Genomic DNA, 14,755 nt, shown 5'->3' on the forward strand with positions numbered 1-14,755 from the left:
AAAAAAAAAAAAGTGAATCCCTACCTACCGACCCTAATTTTTTTCTGGACTGTAATAGGAAACACAACATTTATTTTGTTAGGCCTTAGTTGTCACTTATAGCCTTAAAGCTTATAGCATTTAACTTAGCGTATAGAATTTTCTTCTCACACAACCAGTAAAGGTTCTCTGGTTGTGTAAGAAGAAAATTCTATACCCTAAGTATCTTCCAACCTGATAAAATTATTTACGGAGCATTTAACATAGTGCTACATTAGACTTACCCACAAACTTGACCTTCTCCCTGCCTGTGTTTATGTCCCACAGTTTGAGGGTGAAGTGTGGCTTCATTTATTAGTCTAGTAGGTATCATTACTGTAATTATATACATGCATAGTACTGTACAGTATTACATTTGTACACTGTACTAAAAATAAGTTAAACATGATTATACTCACCCACAAACTTGACCTTCTCCCTGCCGGTGTTCATGTCCCACAGTTTGAGGGTGAAGTCGCCTGACGCAGTGACGACATAGTCTCCGGTCTCAGACCAGGCGCAGGAGGTGATCCAGTCCTGGTGGCACTCTGATATAACCCTGCTGGGCTGGGGGTCAGGGCTAAACAAACACAGGTGGGAGACCTTAGCATAGCAACATTACAGTTATGTGTTACTGGAAGATAGTCAGAAAATGTCCACTCTATGCATGATGTACAAAATGACTAATAAACTGGTGGACGTAACAACTTCTAGTATCCAATACTGACCAAGAAAAGAACTAGAAACAGTCATGCCTTCAAATATGAGAGTTATTCACCAAGGATTGAGGTGTTCAAAAACTTATATTTTACAACAACTATTTTAGAGTGGAACTCGTTGCCACCAAGCACAGTTGGGGCATCATCACTAGAAAGCTTTAAGCAATTCCTGCAACTAAAGGTGTAAAGATTCGGTGACATAGAGCTGCCACCACGACACATATGCGTTCATGATCTGTTAAAAGTGCTAGTATCTACACAGACTGTTAATATCAACCTTTACTTACCCAGATTTGATGTCCCAGAGATGCAGAGTTTTGTCCCTGCTGCCTGTCACCACGGACCGCCGGTCTGGGCTGAAGGCACAGCAAGTCACAGGACCGCCGTGGCCGCGTAACACTGACCTGGGTTTTACCTCATATGGCATGGCCTGGGAACAACAACAACAGCAAAAAATACTGGTCAGTTTTTAAACTGGAATTTTGGTCCCATCACCACTGACCTACACTGACCTGGGCTTTACCTCGTACGGCATGGCCTGGGAACAACAACTTTAAAACACTGTGGTTAGATTTTAAACTAGAATTTTGGTCCTGTCACTACAGATCGAAGGTCTCCACTGGTCTTGTAACACCGATATGGCATGGCCTGGAAACAACAACGTTAAAATACTGGTCAGTTTTTAAACTGGAATTTTGGACCTGTCACCACTGACCTACACTGACCTGGGCTTTACCTCGAAAGGCTTGGCCTGGAAACAAGGGCAATAAGTGCTGATTAGTTTTTAAACTGGAATTTTGGTCCTGTCACTACAGATTGACGGTCTCCACTGGCCTCATTACAACAACCTGGGCTTTACCTCATACGGCATGGCCTGGAAACAATGGCATTTAATAACGGTTAGCTGTAATCTCCAAGCAGATCTTTGCAAGACAGAAAGTGGCTGCAAGACAGTATCCAACCAGTTAAAGACAGTATCAAATTGGCAGGGCAGGGAAAAAAGAAATAGCATGCATGCAGACCATAAAAAACCTTATCACATTTAAGTCCCTTTATATGTGTTAGACTGAAGTATTGACTGCATGTAGTTCTGTCAGTTCAATCCAGTGAAAGAAGAGTGACGGATGTCACTTGGAATGTCCAATTTATCCAGCAGTAGTCTAGAGTTTGATTTGTCTTTGAATGATTACAGAAAGGTCCTTACAGATTTTTTGATGGTCTGTACAGTTGGGATTACAGAAAGGTTCTTACAGATTTCTTAATTGCTGTTATTATGTGTATTTCTATTTGAATGTATGTTTTATATGGGCCATGGATGCCTAGAATAAAGAAAGAAGACAGAAAGGTCCTTACAGATTTCTTGATGGTCTGTACAGTTGGAATCCTCCACACGACAGCCGTGAAGTCAGCCGAGGCCGACACGGCGAGGGACTCCACTTTCGTGTACGCCACAGAGGTCACCGACCCCGTGTGACCCACCAGGGTCATGACCTTTGACCCGTCAGCGGCCGAGAGGACGGACAGGAAGGAGTCATCAGACCCGGAGATGAGGCTGTGGTCATCTATCCAGGTCACACATCTGGGGGGGATAATTGATAAAGACATGTCTTGAAAGTTCATCCGTGTGGGTAGAAGTCATTATTATAAACCTACGCAAGTTTGAAATGCAAATTAAACAACAATGTCAAGAGTCTGATACAAGTTAAGCATTAACCCTTGTCCTGCTGGCATTTTTTTTTACACATTTTCAATAATTTTATGTCTTACTCAGGTCATATAGCCCCTTGACTTTTTTGGCATATTCACTTGTGTTGAATGGGAAATACCCCCAAATCGTACATTATACAGGGGGCTATATACATGTAGATGGTACCGTACTGTATATGCAACCCATACAGTACATTGTATATAGACACCACAGGACAAGAGTTTTAAAACTCCAGAAAACTCTAAGTCTATGAAGCTCTACAGGCTTTATAGATAACAAACGCAATGCATGGTTTACACATACCTGACTGGTGCATTGTGGGGAACAACAGCCCACTTCTCCAGCCCTGTATCCATGGTAACCAGCCGGACACTGCCGTCATGGTAACCGATGACAACATCCTCGCCTGATGGGCTGATGGACACACTCAGGGCATGGCTCAGGTCCTTGTGCCCAAAACTGTTCATCTGGAGAAAAAAAGAGAAAAATTTGAGACTAAAGCTTGATGTAAGTAGTATTCAATGCATGTAAAGCAACAGAAAAGGCCTCCTTAGATTGAGCTGGGTTAAATACTCTCACTTTGCTAGTATGTCTATCTTCCTTAGAGGTTAAAACATAGTTTAGCTGGCAAAAGTGGTCAATAGAAAAAGGTGTGATTGGTTTAGCAAGCCAGTGGCAAGAATACAGTCTACATTGTATGTGCTGTGCTGATGTTAGATTATACAATCATTTATATTGGTTGAAAAATATAGAAGATCAGATTATTCAGATGCAAACATATTCAAGTAAAATTAAAATCTAAACTGTAGTAAACTTATATTTGCAAGCACAAACATACATGTAGCAGCATCCCAAAAATCCTTTGAAGAAACATCAAGCGTCAAACATGCAAGGGATGTGGCTTGCCAAAAAATGAAGACAACATCCCTGGAATGTTTACCTGTTTGCCCAGGTTGCCTGCCCAAACCTTGACCTTGTGGTCGTTGCCAACGGTGATGAGGTGACCTCCGCCGGGGGAGAAGGTCAGGCGATTTATCTGACCGCAATGTCCTGGGAGGGTGAAGTTCAAGTTCAACACATATGGAATTTGTCTGAATCATTACAGTCAGACTGCAGATGACGGTAAATTAAGATGGTGTACAAAAACCTGTGCCCTGTGCTGAAGATGACATTCTATAAGTGATATATGATGTTATAACAGTACAACACCCTTCACTTAACCGCGACGGGGGCCCACAATTTCAAGTTTCAGTTAATAAAACCTTATCTTAAGATTTCATCTTTTTTTAAGAGTCAGTCATTACACAAGAGGTATGAAAATCAGTGGCTAATTCTTTATCAGATAGTTTTTAAGAAAACAATAAATACTTGGGTTAGATATGCATAAACAGTACATGAGACATGCCATTCAAATTGAATATATGATAATAATTTATTGTATTATTACTAAAAAGAAATCGAAGATCTCACACCTCCATGAAATGTTTAATATGTGAATTTCGTGTTTTATTCATTATCAATTTCTCTTTGATTATGTCAATGCATACATTGCAGGCAAATACAATTATTCATTGTTTTGTCTAAAAACAGAATTTTACAAATAACATTGAAGGCGCTGAAAAGAGGATTACTTCATAGCGTCAGCTTGTGCCCATAAAAATGACATACTTTATTTATTATATTCGTGACACCAAAAAGCAAGCCTTACTGCAGGGATAAAACTCGGAGTCCCTTAATTCCAGAAAGTTTGCGTACTTTTAGTATTACACAAAATTAGAAATTACAACAGATAAGACAGGCGATATATATATCCCTCATAATAATACATATTATAACAAGCAAGCCTTCTAAGTACAGATGAGGTCTAGAAAAAAATAAAGCTTGACTTATGACAGTTCTTTGTCCTTTGCCAAGCTTGAATTTTCTGAGCACTGTGTCCTCTTCATTGTACTGTACAGCTAGCTGTACAGCAGCGGCCATCCTCTTCATCCAAAAAATCCCCAGCTACGGCCAATTCATATGGCTGCATTTGTGTTCCAACTGGCGCTGTGACAGCCATGATCCTATCATTGTAAAGGTCTTCCTCTGATTCTGGTGATCCAGCAGCCCTTGGTATATTGAACTGTCCAACATCTGATCCCATCTGGCTCAACCAGTGAGGCTGATGCTCCCATTGCCTTTGGTTACCATAAGGATCCTGAAGTTCATACAATGTCATGCGTATCGGTGGTTCAACTGGCACAACCATATGCATTGGGAATGCATGAACATGAAAACCTGTTTCTTGCGGATAAAAGACTTGGATCCTATCATCTGCTACAAAACTGTCCTCTTCATCTGACACTGAAACCGCTAGTGTTGATGGCGATGACCTTCATGTGTCCACATTTCTGCAACATTACTATCATTAATATAATTATCATAATATACAGTACTATATGTACTAGGTGCTGCTGGGATTACTACAGATGGGACTGTCACATGTTCCAATACTGGCACGGGGGTGTCTATGGGCTGAAAGACAGCAGGGTGGGTTTGTACAGGAGTTGGTGCTGCCCTTTCTCTGCGCTGTCCTACCACCTCTGCTGGGGAGGCCTCCTGACTAAGAAACTCGAGCCTTCTCTGTTCCAATTCAAAATGAATACTAAATTGTTCTATGGCTTTTCTGAGGCTCATAGTGGGATGTCCTTCATGGTCTTCTTCAATACAATCAGCACACAAGGGCACCTCACACTGGTTGCAGTACAGCTTGACTTTTTCAGAGGAATGGATGCCGCACCTATCATCAGCCTGGGGTTGCTCACTTGTTTGTCCAGACAGTCTGGTCTGCTGCTGGAATCTCTCACACAAATTTGCCACAATGTGGTTATCAGACAAGGCTGCAACCCCCTCAGGTGGCAGACGGACTTGTTGACGACAGTTTGGGCACTGGAAAGTCCTCCTCCCCCCTGCAAGTTCCCTCAGACAGTCCTGACAGAAGGTGTGCTGACAGGGCAGCACCTTGGGCCTGGTGAACAGCTCTAGGCAGATGCCGCAAGTCAGTTCTTCACGGATTTGTGTCCCCAAACTTGGCGGTGCAGCCGCCATGACTGTTGTCCTTGCTGACGTGGAACCAACAACTTAAATTACAGTCCTTAAGGGTATATTTTTTTAACAGGATTTTTTTCTGGGCCATCTGATTTGTCAGAGGGGGGGGAGAGATAGTACTTTCGTCATATAAAAAGGTTGACATGGTTATGAATAGCACAGACCTTAACAGTGATCATATACATGATCGTATTATGCAGGTGTTACTTGAAAGTTTCCATGAAATGTCCATGAGTTGCTATCTTTTTTTTATTGTTGTTGTTGTTTTCAAGATTCAAACAGAACAGCAGGGTTAAAGATCAGCATATCGCATCACAGTGACAGGCTAACGACAGTGCACAGATCAGGTTTATCAAGTTTGTAAAGGGCCAAAATTACGGTACACAATGCAAGCCTGTAGGGCATACGTATCCAAATGAGTACTGTAACTTCATTTATTTAGCAGGGACTGAATTTTGTGGTAGAAGGCAAAAGGAGATTTTCACACAGTTCTGTAGTACAGTACAATTCTGTAGTACAGTAATACAATGGAAACATGTAATTCACAGTGTCATGATTTTGGGCTGGAAGAAGAGGTCATTGAGATAGTGCAAAGGTAAGATAAAAATGCCAGCAACATTAATATTCAAGATTTACAGTATAAACACAATTATGTTGTTGGAGGCACATGACATTTCATCCCTCACTTAGCCACAGGAATAAAAATTACTGTTTTAGTATTCACATTTTGCATTGGAAATTTTACTCAATGAAATTATCACTTCATCCAACAGGAGTTAAGTTTCATTTTTAGCTAGCATTGTCTTTGTATTATTGTTGCATTTCCATAGATCTTCAGTGCTGCTCTTTTTGTGGGACCGCAAGGGTTGCAAATTACAGCTATCAACTTTAACATCTGTGACTGGGACTTGAGTGGCATATGTTTTTACGATTGGTATGTATGTTGAATTGAAATTGTAATGTATATTCTTATTGTGTATTCTTATTTTCCCATGTATATTGTGTATTTTATGTAATACCCCAGGGATACCTGCAAAACAGGTCAGTTAGACCTGAGTGTATTACTCTGGTTAAAAACAAAAAGTCTGACTGTCTCCCTGCATCTATAGAAAAAGCAAATATGGCAAAAGGGGTGATCCAATATGAATAATGATGATTGATAAATAAGTATCTGCATCTCACCTGTAAGGTCCCCCACCGGAGTTCCAGTCTCAGCTGACCACAGCTTGACCTCACCACTGAGGGCAGCGGAAGCAAGATGGCGGCCGTTTGGCGAATACGCCACGTCTCTCACCGAACTGTCGTGACCTCGGATCACCGCGACCCTCTTCTTGTTCAGGGTGTCGTACACTTTCAAGGTTGTGTCCCAGCATCCCGTCACGATTTTGTCGTCTTCCGGGTGGAAGGCAACGCAGTTGATTGGTCGCTTGTCGCGGAACTGCGTCGTGGGCTTCTTGTCGTCGGAATCCACCTTCAAAACATATCAACCATCATAGTAGGTCAGTGAAGGTTAGACATCCAGGTAATAAGATATTCCAAAAAGATATGATACTGTCTTCACTTATTTGCATATCAAATTCAATAGTTTGTGCTTATAAACCTGCATTTCTCCTCTGGTCTCTCAGTCACTGACGAAAGGTAGTGGATGCTACCTAAAACGTCTGACCGTTTCCAACATCATATCCAGTTGCTTCAGTAACTGTTTTTTGGCGAATCATCCTAGTACCCTATAGTATCCCATAGCTTCCCAGACAACCTACTCTCATTATTCACCTAAATTACCTACTTCGCCAAATCCGATTGTTCAATATTTCCTTCTTCGTTCTTTAGGCTACACCAATTTCATTTGTTGTTTCGGATTTTTTCAGAAAATAACGTCAAAATATGTCTTTCATTGAGCATTTTGCAGTTGAACCAAACATTTTTATTTTTTTGCAAACCAGAAAAAAACAAATTAAATTGGTGTGGCCTTAAGTTGTAATATTACCATTTAATGTTCTTTACTTTCTGTATTCAATTTGGTTTTGTTTTATATGCATGTGCAAATAAAAATAAATAAATAAACAAACAAACCTTCCAAATAAGGACTGTGCAGTCCCAGGACGCAGACACCACGACCTTCCCTCTGGGGTCGGAACAGCACGAGTTGGTACGGCGCTTGTGATTGGTCAGTGACGAAATCCGATACCCTCCAGCCATGTCCCAGATAGAGAGTGTTCCGTCAGCGGACGAGCTGCAAATTTTACTCGTTCCGACGAAGCAGCAGTCGGTGATTTTGTTGGCGTGTCCGACGAAGGTTTTCAGCTGCTTTCCGGTGGCCAGTTCGTAGAGGTGGACAACGCAGTCTTCAGTACCACAGACAAAAACCTGCAAGAAAAGTATGTTTCTTAACATATCATTTCTAATTAACGTTATTTATTGTTATTCATTGTTACTATTTTTGTTATTCATTGTTACTATTTGATTTGTTTCCGTTATTATATTGATCAAATATTTGAATTACTTATTGTTATGTATTATTACCATTTGATTTGTTACCATTGTCAATTATTTTAGTCGGGGGAAGATCACGGACAAGCCATTATGGCTTTTAATCTTTCCCCTGCATATCCTATTTTACTGTAATATGTTCATTTTATTGTTCTTCTCTCTGATTATATGCAAATGAATAAACAAACAAACAAACAAACCTTCCCGTCCGGAGAAACGGCCACGCAGGTCACCGCGTCACCAAACGCGTCCAGGATCCGATAGCAGGGGTCGCTGACCTCAGACCTGTTGAGCTGTCTGACCATGTGGAATCCAGTGCCTGATTTGTTGTCTAGCAGAGAGGATACAGCCTGGGCGGGCGCTGAGGTGGCCGCTTCGTTTGCTGCCTGTTGGAGTGTGAGTGCTGGGTAGGCACTCAGGATGTGAAGGTTCCTGGACACAAAGGAAGAAAACTGCTGGACTTTTGGTTCGGCAAGAAACTTGTCCTGCAAACGGGCATTGATCCGGGACAGCGACGGACAGCCCTGGGCCTGATAGTCCTCCATGAGCTGTGCGGCCATTCCCATGGTGCACTTGGTCTGTGAGAGCAAAAAATAAAAGTAAAGTTTACAAACAGTAAAACGTTGCTTCCATGGTATTCTATGATGAAGGTCAAACGACTGAACTTATGATGTAAAGGAAAAATTTAAGAACACAAAAAGATTGGTAAAAATTGGTTGGCAAAAAAAGGAGTTATTTTTGTTTTAAGCCTGGACTACATTGAGCCTTGTCTTTGTGTTAGAACCAAAAACTCTATGCCATATGAGATAGTGTCTTCAAGTCTATCAAATATTGGCATTCCATTTTGCATCTTTCTTATGCATTTTGACAGAAGTGAGTGGGGCTATGGCATTGGTTTATCCAAAGACATTATACCTGTAATACAATGTCCTTGGTTTATCCTTACACACCTTGACAAAGTTTAGGTTGGTGAGAACGTCTTCTAACTGATTGAAGGCGCCTGCACTGGCCAGGTGGTAGGGCAGTTCTGAGGTGGCCATTGCGTGGGTGCCTGTCCAGGAGTCGTCCCTGCCAGGGTCACCACAGGTCAGCAGGTACCCGGATATCAGGCAGTGCAGTCTGCAGTACAAAGGACAGCAAGTAATTCTGTCAAGAACTTATGACAAAAAAACTGGCTATGGAAAAATATCCTTTTTGTCCTTACTGGTTTGTGGACATACCAACCACTAAGTACCTGATACCAGCCCGGAAGTTAGAACAAGAAACAGTCATGCCTTTGAATATCAGAGTTAAAGAATTGAGGTGTTCAAAAACTTGTATTTTCTCATTACTATGCATAATACATGTATATGATATTAGAGTGGAACTCGTTGCCACCAAACTAGCTGCCGCCGCGCCACATTCCTGCAAAGCTGGACCAGGTGTGTTACGTGAATGGCAAAAGGTTATTCCTTGGTCTTTTTAACTTCGTGGCTACATTTTGTATCAATCTCAAGAAACCACAGACCTAGCCTGGAACTCAGTCCCCCCAGGCTTGATGTAGCGCTGTGTGACGGCCCTGAGGAACTCGCTGTGGGCCAGACACAGGAGCCTGGAGCCAGACTGCTGCACCGTGGGCTGCAGGAAGGTCTGCAAGCCTCGCACCAAACGGGCAAAGATCGCCTGATGGGGAAAACAGCAGACATACACTTGTTAATGCTTGTCCTGCTGTCATTTTTTATACGTTTTCAAATGATTTCATGTCTTCTTCAGGTCATAGACCCTTGACGATACTTCCGTATTTGACGATACTTCCGTATTTGCTGTGTTTTGTTTCAGTATGACACGTTGCACGAGAATGCATCTAAATCTTACATATACAGGGCACTATATAGATGAACTGTATGTGCAACTCATATATCTAGAGAGAGATTATGAATCAAAGGCATTAACATACAACATCACCTTAGGAAGCCAATAGGAAACTGTTAAAGACAGAACCAGAAAAAACAAGAAATTCATGAAAATATATAAATTTCACAACAGAGTTAGGATATCTTTGACTTCCAGTAACAGTTTTTTTTTCAACACATGGAAAAGAAAAAAAAAAAGTGAGTAAATCATGTTTCTCCCCACCTGAGGCAGCTGCTTGTCTGGTGACATCATCACGTTGGTGACATCATCGACCGAGTACCGCTGATCCCCCAGCTCTCGGGACAGACTGAGCATGCCCAGTAGGTCCTCCTCCGACAATCCGTTCCGCGTGCTGGCCAGCAGGGTCATCGCCATGGAGACGAGGTCGCGCCCGTGGTCGGTCTCCAGGCGCTGTAAGATCTCCTGCAGAAGTTTGGTGATGGTCTGGGCCATGTTCCGCAGACACTGGGACACCTGATGTCACAGCGGAAGAAAACATACAGTCATGTATTTTCTTCGAAGGAAAACATATTTTTGTTCTGTTCTTTCCTCTTCTTTTTCTTCTTCTCCAAAGAAATAAAGTCAATGACCTGAACCAGATGTCTGTCACCATGGTAACTAGTGTTGGGTTACATCATGCTGCAATTTTATTGCAGGAGGGATTTAGACTCCAGGAGTGTCAGTGGTAACATGCACAATAAGATGAAAGTTGGACATCCAGTTAAGCCAGAAAACAGATACTCAAGCAACAGGATTTCCAGAATCATATCCAGTTGCTTGAGTAACTGCTTTCTGGCATGCAGAGTACTCTCAACTACATATATTAGAAACAAGAAAAATTAAACTGACCTTTTCAAAGACACCAAAAACTCTCAGCTCTTCACAAGCCAAGGCCAGGAACAGAGGATTGTGGGATTCCCTCTTTCCAACAAGCAGCTTCATCTGTAACCATAGCAACAACATTGCAACATCAGCAGAACATTCAAACATGTCACCATGGTAACCAGTGATCGCATTCACCAAATCTACATTCAGCAATATTTTATTAACAAGATATTATTCTAGAGACTTCAAATCTCTAGGAAGTATTCTAACTAAGGCTTTGTGACTGTATTGTAACTGTGGTAAGGATTATATTGCACTGCTTCCTGAATTCCTCCACATAAAAACTACTACCTGGTAAGTAAAGGAATTTAGTGATCTCAATACAATTTTAGCTCGCTGAAGAGCTAATCTCCCACTGATTGTGACAGAGAAGACAGACGCTATGTACAGTATTTACAGAATCATTGTACCGGGGAAATTCCCCTAGCTCTTTTTGACAATGAACAGTGGACCACAGCTTAACGTCCCGTCCTAAGGACTGTGACACTTTCCAGTAGAATGCATGTCTGGTGAGCGACAACAGCCGGGATTCGAACTCCCAACCTCTCGGTCCAGATGTAGGGTTGCTAACCACCAGACTATGCATGCTACTACTAACCTGGCTCTATCATGAAAGCTTGTCTGTGTTGGTAGTTACACGTTTAGAGTAAAAACTTTTGATCCAACACAATAAAGTTCTCTAACCTAGAGCTTTCGACCAGGCACTCTGGTCTTCCTCAGTAGACTGACCCAGTGTGACTTCACATGTGGCTTCTTTGAAGTGTGACGTCAACACTGGGTCAAAGGTATCTGGTAGACGATGTCGGCCCCTGTCACGGTAGCATGTAACTATTAACACAGATGAACTTTCCTGATAGTATAAGAAGTGATTTTGGAAAGAGTACTAACCTGGTTGTTGAAAGGCGACTCGTCCAGTGCCTTCCTGTGTTTCGCCAGCGCTCGCCGCACCATGTCGGCCTTGTCCCAACCGTCCAGACTCCCGACGTTGATGAACGTTGCGTCGCGGCGGGACAGCGAGCGATGTACATCCTGGTCCTCCGTTACCGTGACAATGAACTTGACGTTCGGAGGCATGATGCGAGGCAGCCATTCCATACTCCTGTCTCAGCAAAAATAAAGAGAAAAAAAATCAGCATAATGTTCACAATTGCTTAAAGTATGTATTACTAATTTCAATGTATTTGATTTAGATTCTCACAGTCTAAACACTTGAAATAGCAGCTAAAATTTTTAAAACTAGTCATATTAACAGTGAACGAGGAATTGTAATGTCCCTGGAATAACGCATTCTGCTATCCACCTTTTGTTGTAACCATGTCTTGTCCTGTGTAAATGGTGGGCCCCATTGAAGAGCAACCTCTACTACATGTATATGCTACCCAGCAGTTTAATGATGAAATAAATACATGTACTCGTAGACCAGCTTGTTGTCTTGATGTCTAACCTTTATCAATGGCATTCATTTTTAAGGAAACCTAAAAAATGGAAACTTACTTGGCCTGGTGTGCGTCTTCCATCTGGTCCAATCCATCCATGAAGATGACCACAGGAGAGTCTGGAACCTTCCCAGCAGCCTTTAGGATTTCCCCAAACTGGTTCTGAAGGTTCTTGTAGGAGCCTGGAACCTCACAGGCTGAAGGAAGGTGAAATAAAACATTCAATTTATTATCTTTGTACATACATATATACAGGTTAACCAGCAATACTGGTAACTGGAACCTCCTCGGCAGCCTTCAGGATGTCCCCAAACTGGTGCTGAAGGTTCTTGTAGGAGCCTGGAACCTCACAGGCTGAAATATGAAATAAAACACTCGTCTATTATCTCTGTACATATACAGGTTAACCAGCAATGTCTTCCACATGTATTTTTCCTCACTTGACTCACAGGTAAAAATAAAAAATTGGTCTTTACGAAACTCTGGTTCTTGTAGGAGCCTGGAACCTCACAGGCTGAAGGGGATGGATTAAAACATTTGTCTTGTATCTCATAAAATAACAGCAAATGAATTCATATTATATAGTCTGTATTACTTATTTTCTCATTGAAAATAATCAGCACAGCACAGAATTCAGCACCAAGGAGAGTTCATATATATGGAGTCTAAATCCCTCCTGCTATAAAATTGCAACATGATGTAACCCAACACTAGTTACCATGGTGACAGACGTCTGGTTCAGGTCATTGACCTTATTTCTTTGCAGAAGAAGAGGAAGAAGAATCAGAGGAAAAACAATATGTTTTCCTTCTGAGAAAAACAGAGATGGTAAACATAAAAATGTTTTTACCAAGAGAGAAACGCCTCTTCATCTCCTGACACAGCCTGGTCAGGGTAGCTGAGATGTCTGTGGAGTTTGTATTAGTGTTGGTGTTGGTGTTTTGGGACATTCACTTCTTTTGGGACATTCCTCTCTTTTTCCTCAGAGTCTGTTTCTATCTTCTTCTGCAAACAAATAAGGTCAATGACCTGAACCAGACGTCTGTCACCGATGGTAACTAGTGTTGGGTTACATCATGTTGCAATTTTATAGCAGGAGGGATTTAGACTTCTGTCACCATATATGTGAATGTGTTTGAGTAAGAATGGGTAGATTCAGGTGCGGTACTAGAGGAAGGGAACTCTCCTTGGTGAAGGCAGTTGACAGGTTAAAAAAAACAAAACAATATCTTTACCAAGGGAAAAGCGTCTCTTCATCTCCTGACACAGTCTGGTCAGAGTAACTGAGATGTCCGTGGAGTTCGGAGCTGCACCTACGAAGTGTGTCAGAACACAGTCAGGAGCTGAGCAGCTGTCTGAGTCCAGGTACTGCTGCACCAGTCTGGCACACAGGGACGTCTTACCACTGCCTGACTTTCCCACAACCACCAGGGTACCATTCCTGATGGGGAGGACAATGTATTAAGTCAATATTTGACAATTTTAAGATCAGTTATTTGAAAGTTTTTCTAGGTGCGTCATACAAAATAATCTTCATCAACAAAGATTTTTATTATTACTTTTCTGACACTTAGATGTCAAGAATATGCTGACTATATATGAGATAGTAAAATATACTGTAACATTTAATATCATTACAATCATAACATTATGTAAACCTTAGAAAATATTTGGATGCACAGATGCACCCACATAAAAAAAAATTGGGTGCACAGCTCCAAATTTCGGTGCACTAATGAAGGTACACATACCAGTATTTGAGCCCTGTATAAAAGTTTTTATTTGTAAGAATAAAGAGAAGAGAGAGTGGCAGACAGCAATTGTGACTACTTGAGTCAATCTGCATAATAATTATATAATGAAGACTTTATTAACAAGAAACTTCAGCTCTTGTTAAGTATTGTCTAAGTGCAAATGCCTGACTACATCTAAGAAAACTTACTTGCAGAGAGAGATCTCGGCGGCACACTGCTTGAGGAGTTTGTCCCTTCCCACAAACCTCTCTGCCTCCTGCTGCACGAAGGCCTGGTGAAGACCAGTCTCACCCCCGCTGGCATCAGTGGACTCTTCCAGAGGGAACTCCCTAGAACAACAGTACAGGGAACTGCAGTTAGACACCTGGGAACTGCAGTTAGATACCCAAGAACTGCAGTTAGATACCCGGGAACTGCAGTCAGATACCCAGGAACTGCAGTTAGATACCCGGGAACTGCAGTTAGATACCCAGGAACTGCAGTTAGATACCCAGGAACTGCAGTTAGATACCCGGGAACTGCAGTTAGATACCCAGGAACTGCAGTTAGATACCCAGTTATCATGATTCTTTTTATTTACTAGTGTCAGTGGTAAATATTTATTTATATTATAGGATTTACCACATTTGTGGAGGGATTTACCACATTTGTGGAATGATTGACATTATAGGTGACTATGACCTCTTTGAGATGTCAACCCTGTCAACCCCTATCACACTAATATGTGCAAACTTTCCAAGTGTTCAGCTGCTAATTATGCATAAC

At 41.7% G+C, this 14,755-nt stretch overlaps 1 protein-coding gene across 1 annotated transcript in view; it reads right to left on the bottom strand.

The window, feature by feature from the left end:
* LOC109468499 (telomerase protein component 1-like) overlaps positions 1–14,755 on the bottom strand; it is a 37,990-nt gene that overhangs the window by 9,253 nt on the left and 13,982 nt on the right. The window contains exons 17-32 of the mRNA XM_019766743.1: positions 14,179–14,319; positions 13,472–13,677; positions 12,295–12,433; positions 11,689–11,899; positions 10,765–10,857; positions 10,138–10,389; positions 9,530–9,684; positions 8,973–9,141; positions 8,223–8,600; positions 7,606–7,899; positions 6,715–7,003; positions 3,386–3,495; positions 2,749–2,912; positions 2,091–2,316; positions 1,025–1,167; positions 438–598 (exon numbers count right to left, since the gene is read on the bottom strand). Coding sequence (XP_019622302.1) covers positions 438–598; positions 1,025–1,167; positions 2,091–2,316; positions 2,749–2,912; positions 3,386–3,495; positions 6,715–7,003; positions 7,606–7,899; positions 8,223–8,600; positions 8,973–9,141; positions 9,530–9,684; positions 10,138–10,389; positions 10,765–10,857; positions 11,689–11,899; positions 12,295–12,433; positions 13,472–13,677; positions 14,179–14,319 — 3,131 coding nt within the window. The remainder of the gene's footprint in view (positions 1–437; positions 599–1,024; positions 1,168–2,090; positions 2,317–2,748; positions 2,913–3,385; positions 3,496–6,714; positions 7,004–7,605; positions 7,900–8,222; positions 8,601–8,972; positions 9,142–9,529; positions 9,685–10,137; positions 10,390–10,764; positions 10,858–11,688; positions 11,900–12,294; positions 12,434–13,471; positions 13,678–14,178; positions 14,320–14,755) is intronic.

This window comes from Branchiostoma belcheri, unplaced genomic scaffold (assembly GCF_001625305.1).
Source record: "Branchiostoma belcheri isolate BF01 breed outbred unplaced genomic scaffold, Haploidv18h27 scaffold2, whole genome shotgun sequence".
NCBI lineage: Eukaryota > Metazoa > Chordata > Leptocardii > Amphioxiformes > Branchiostomatidae > Branchiostoma > Branchiostoma belcheri.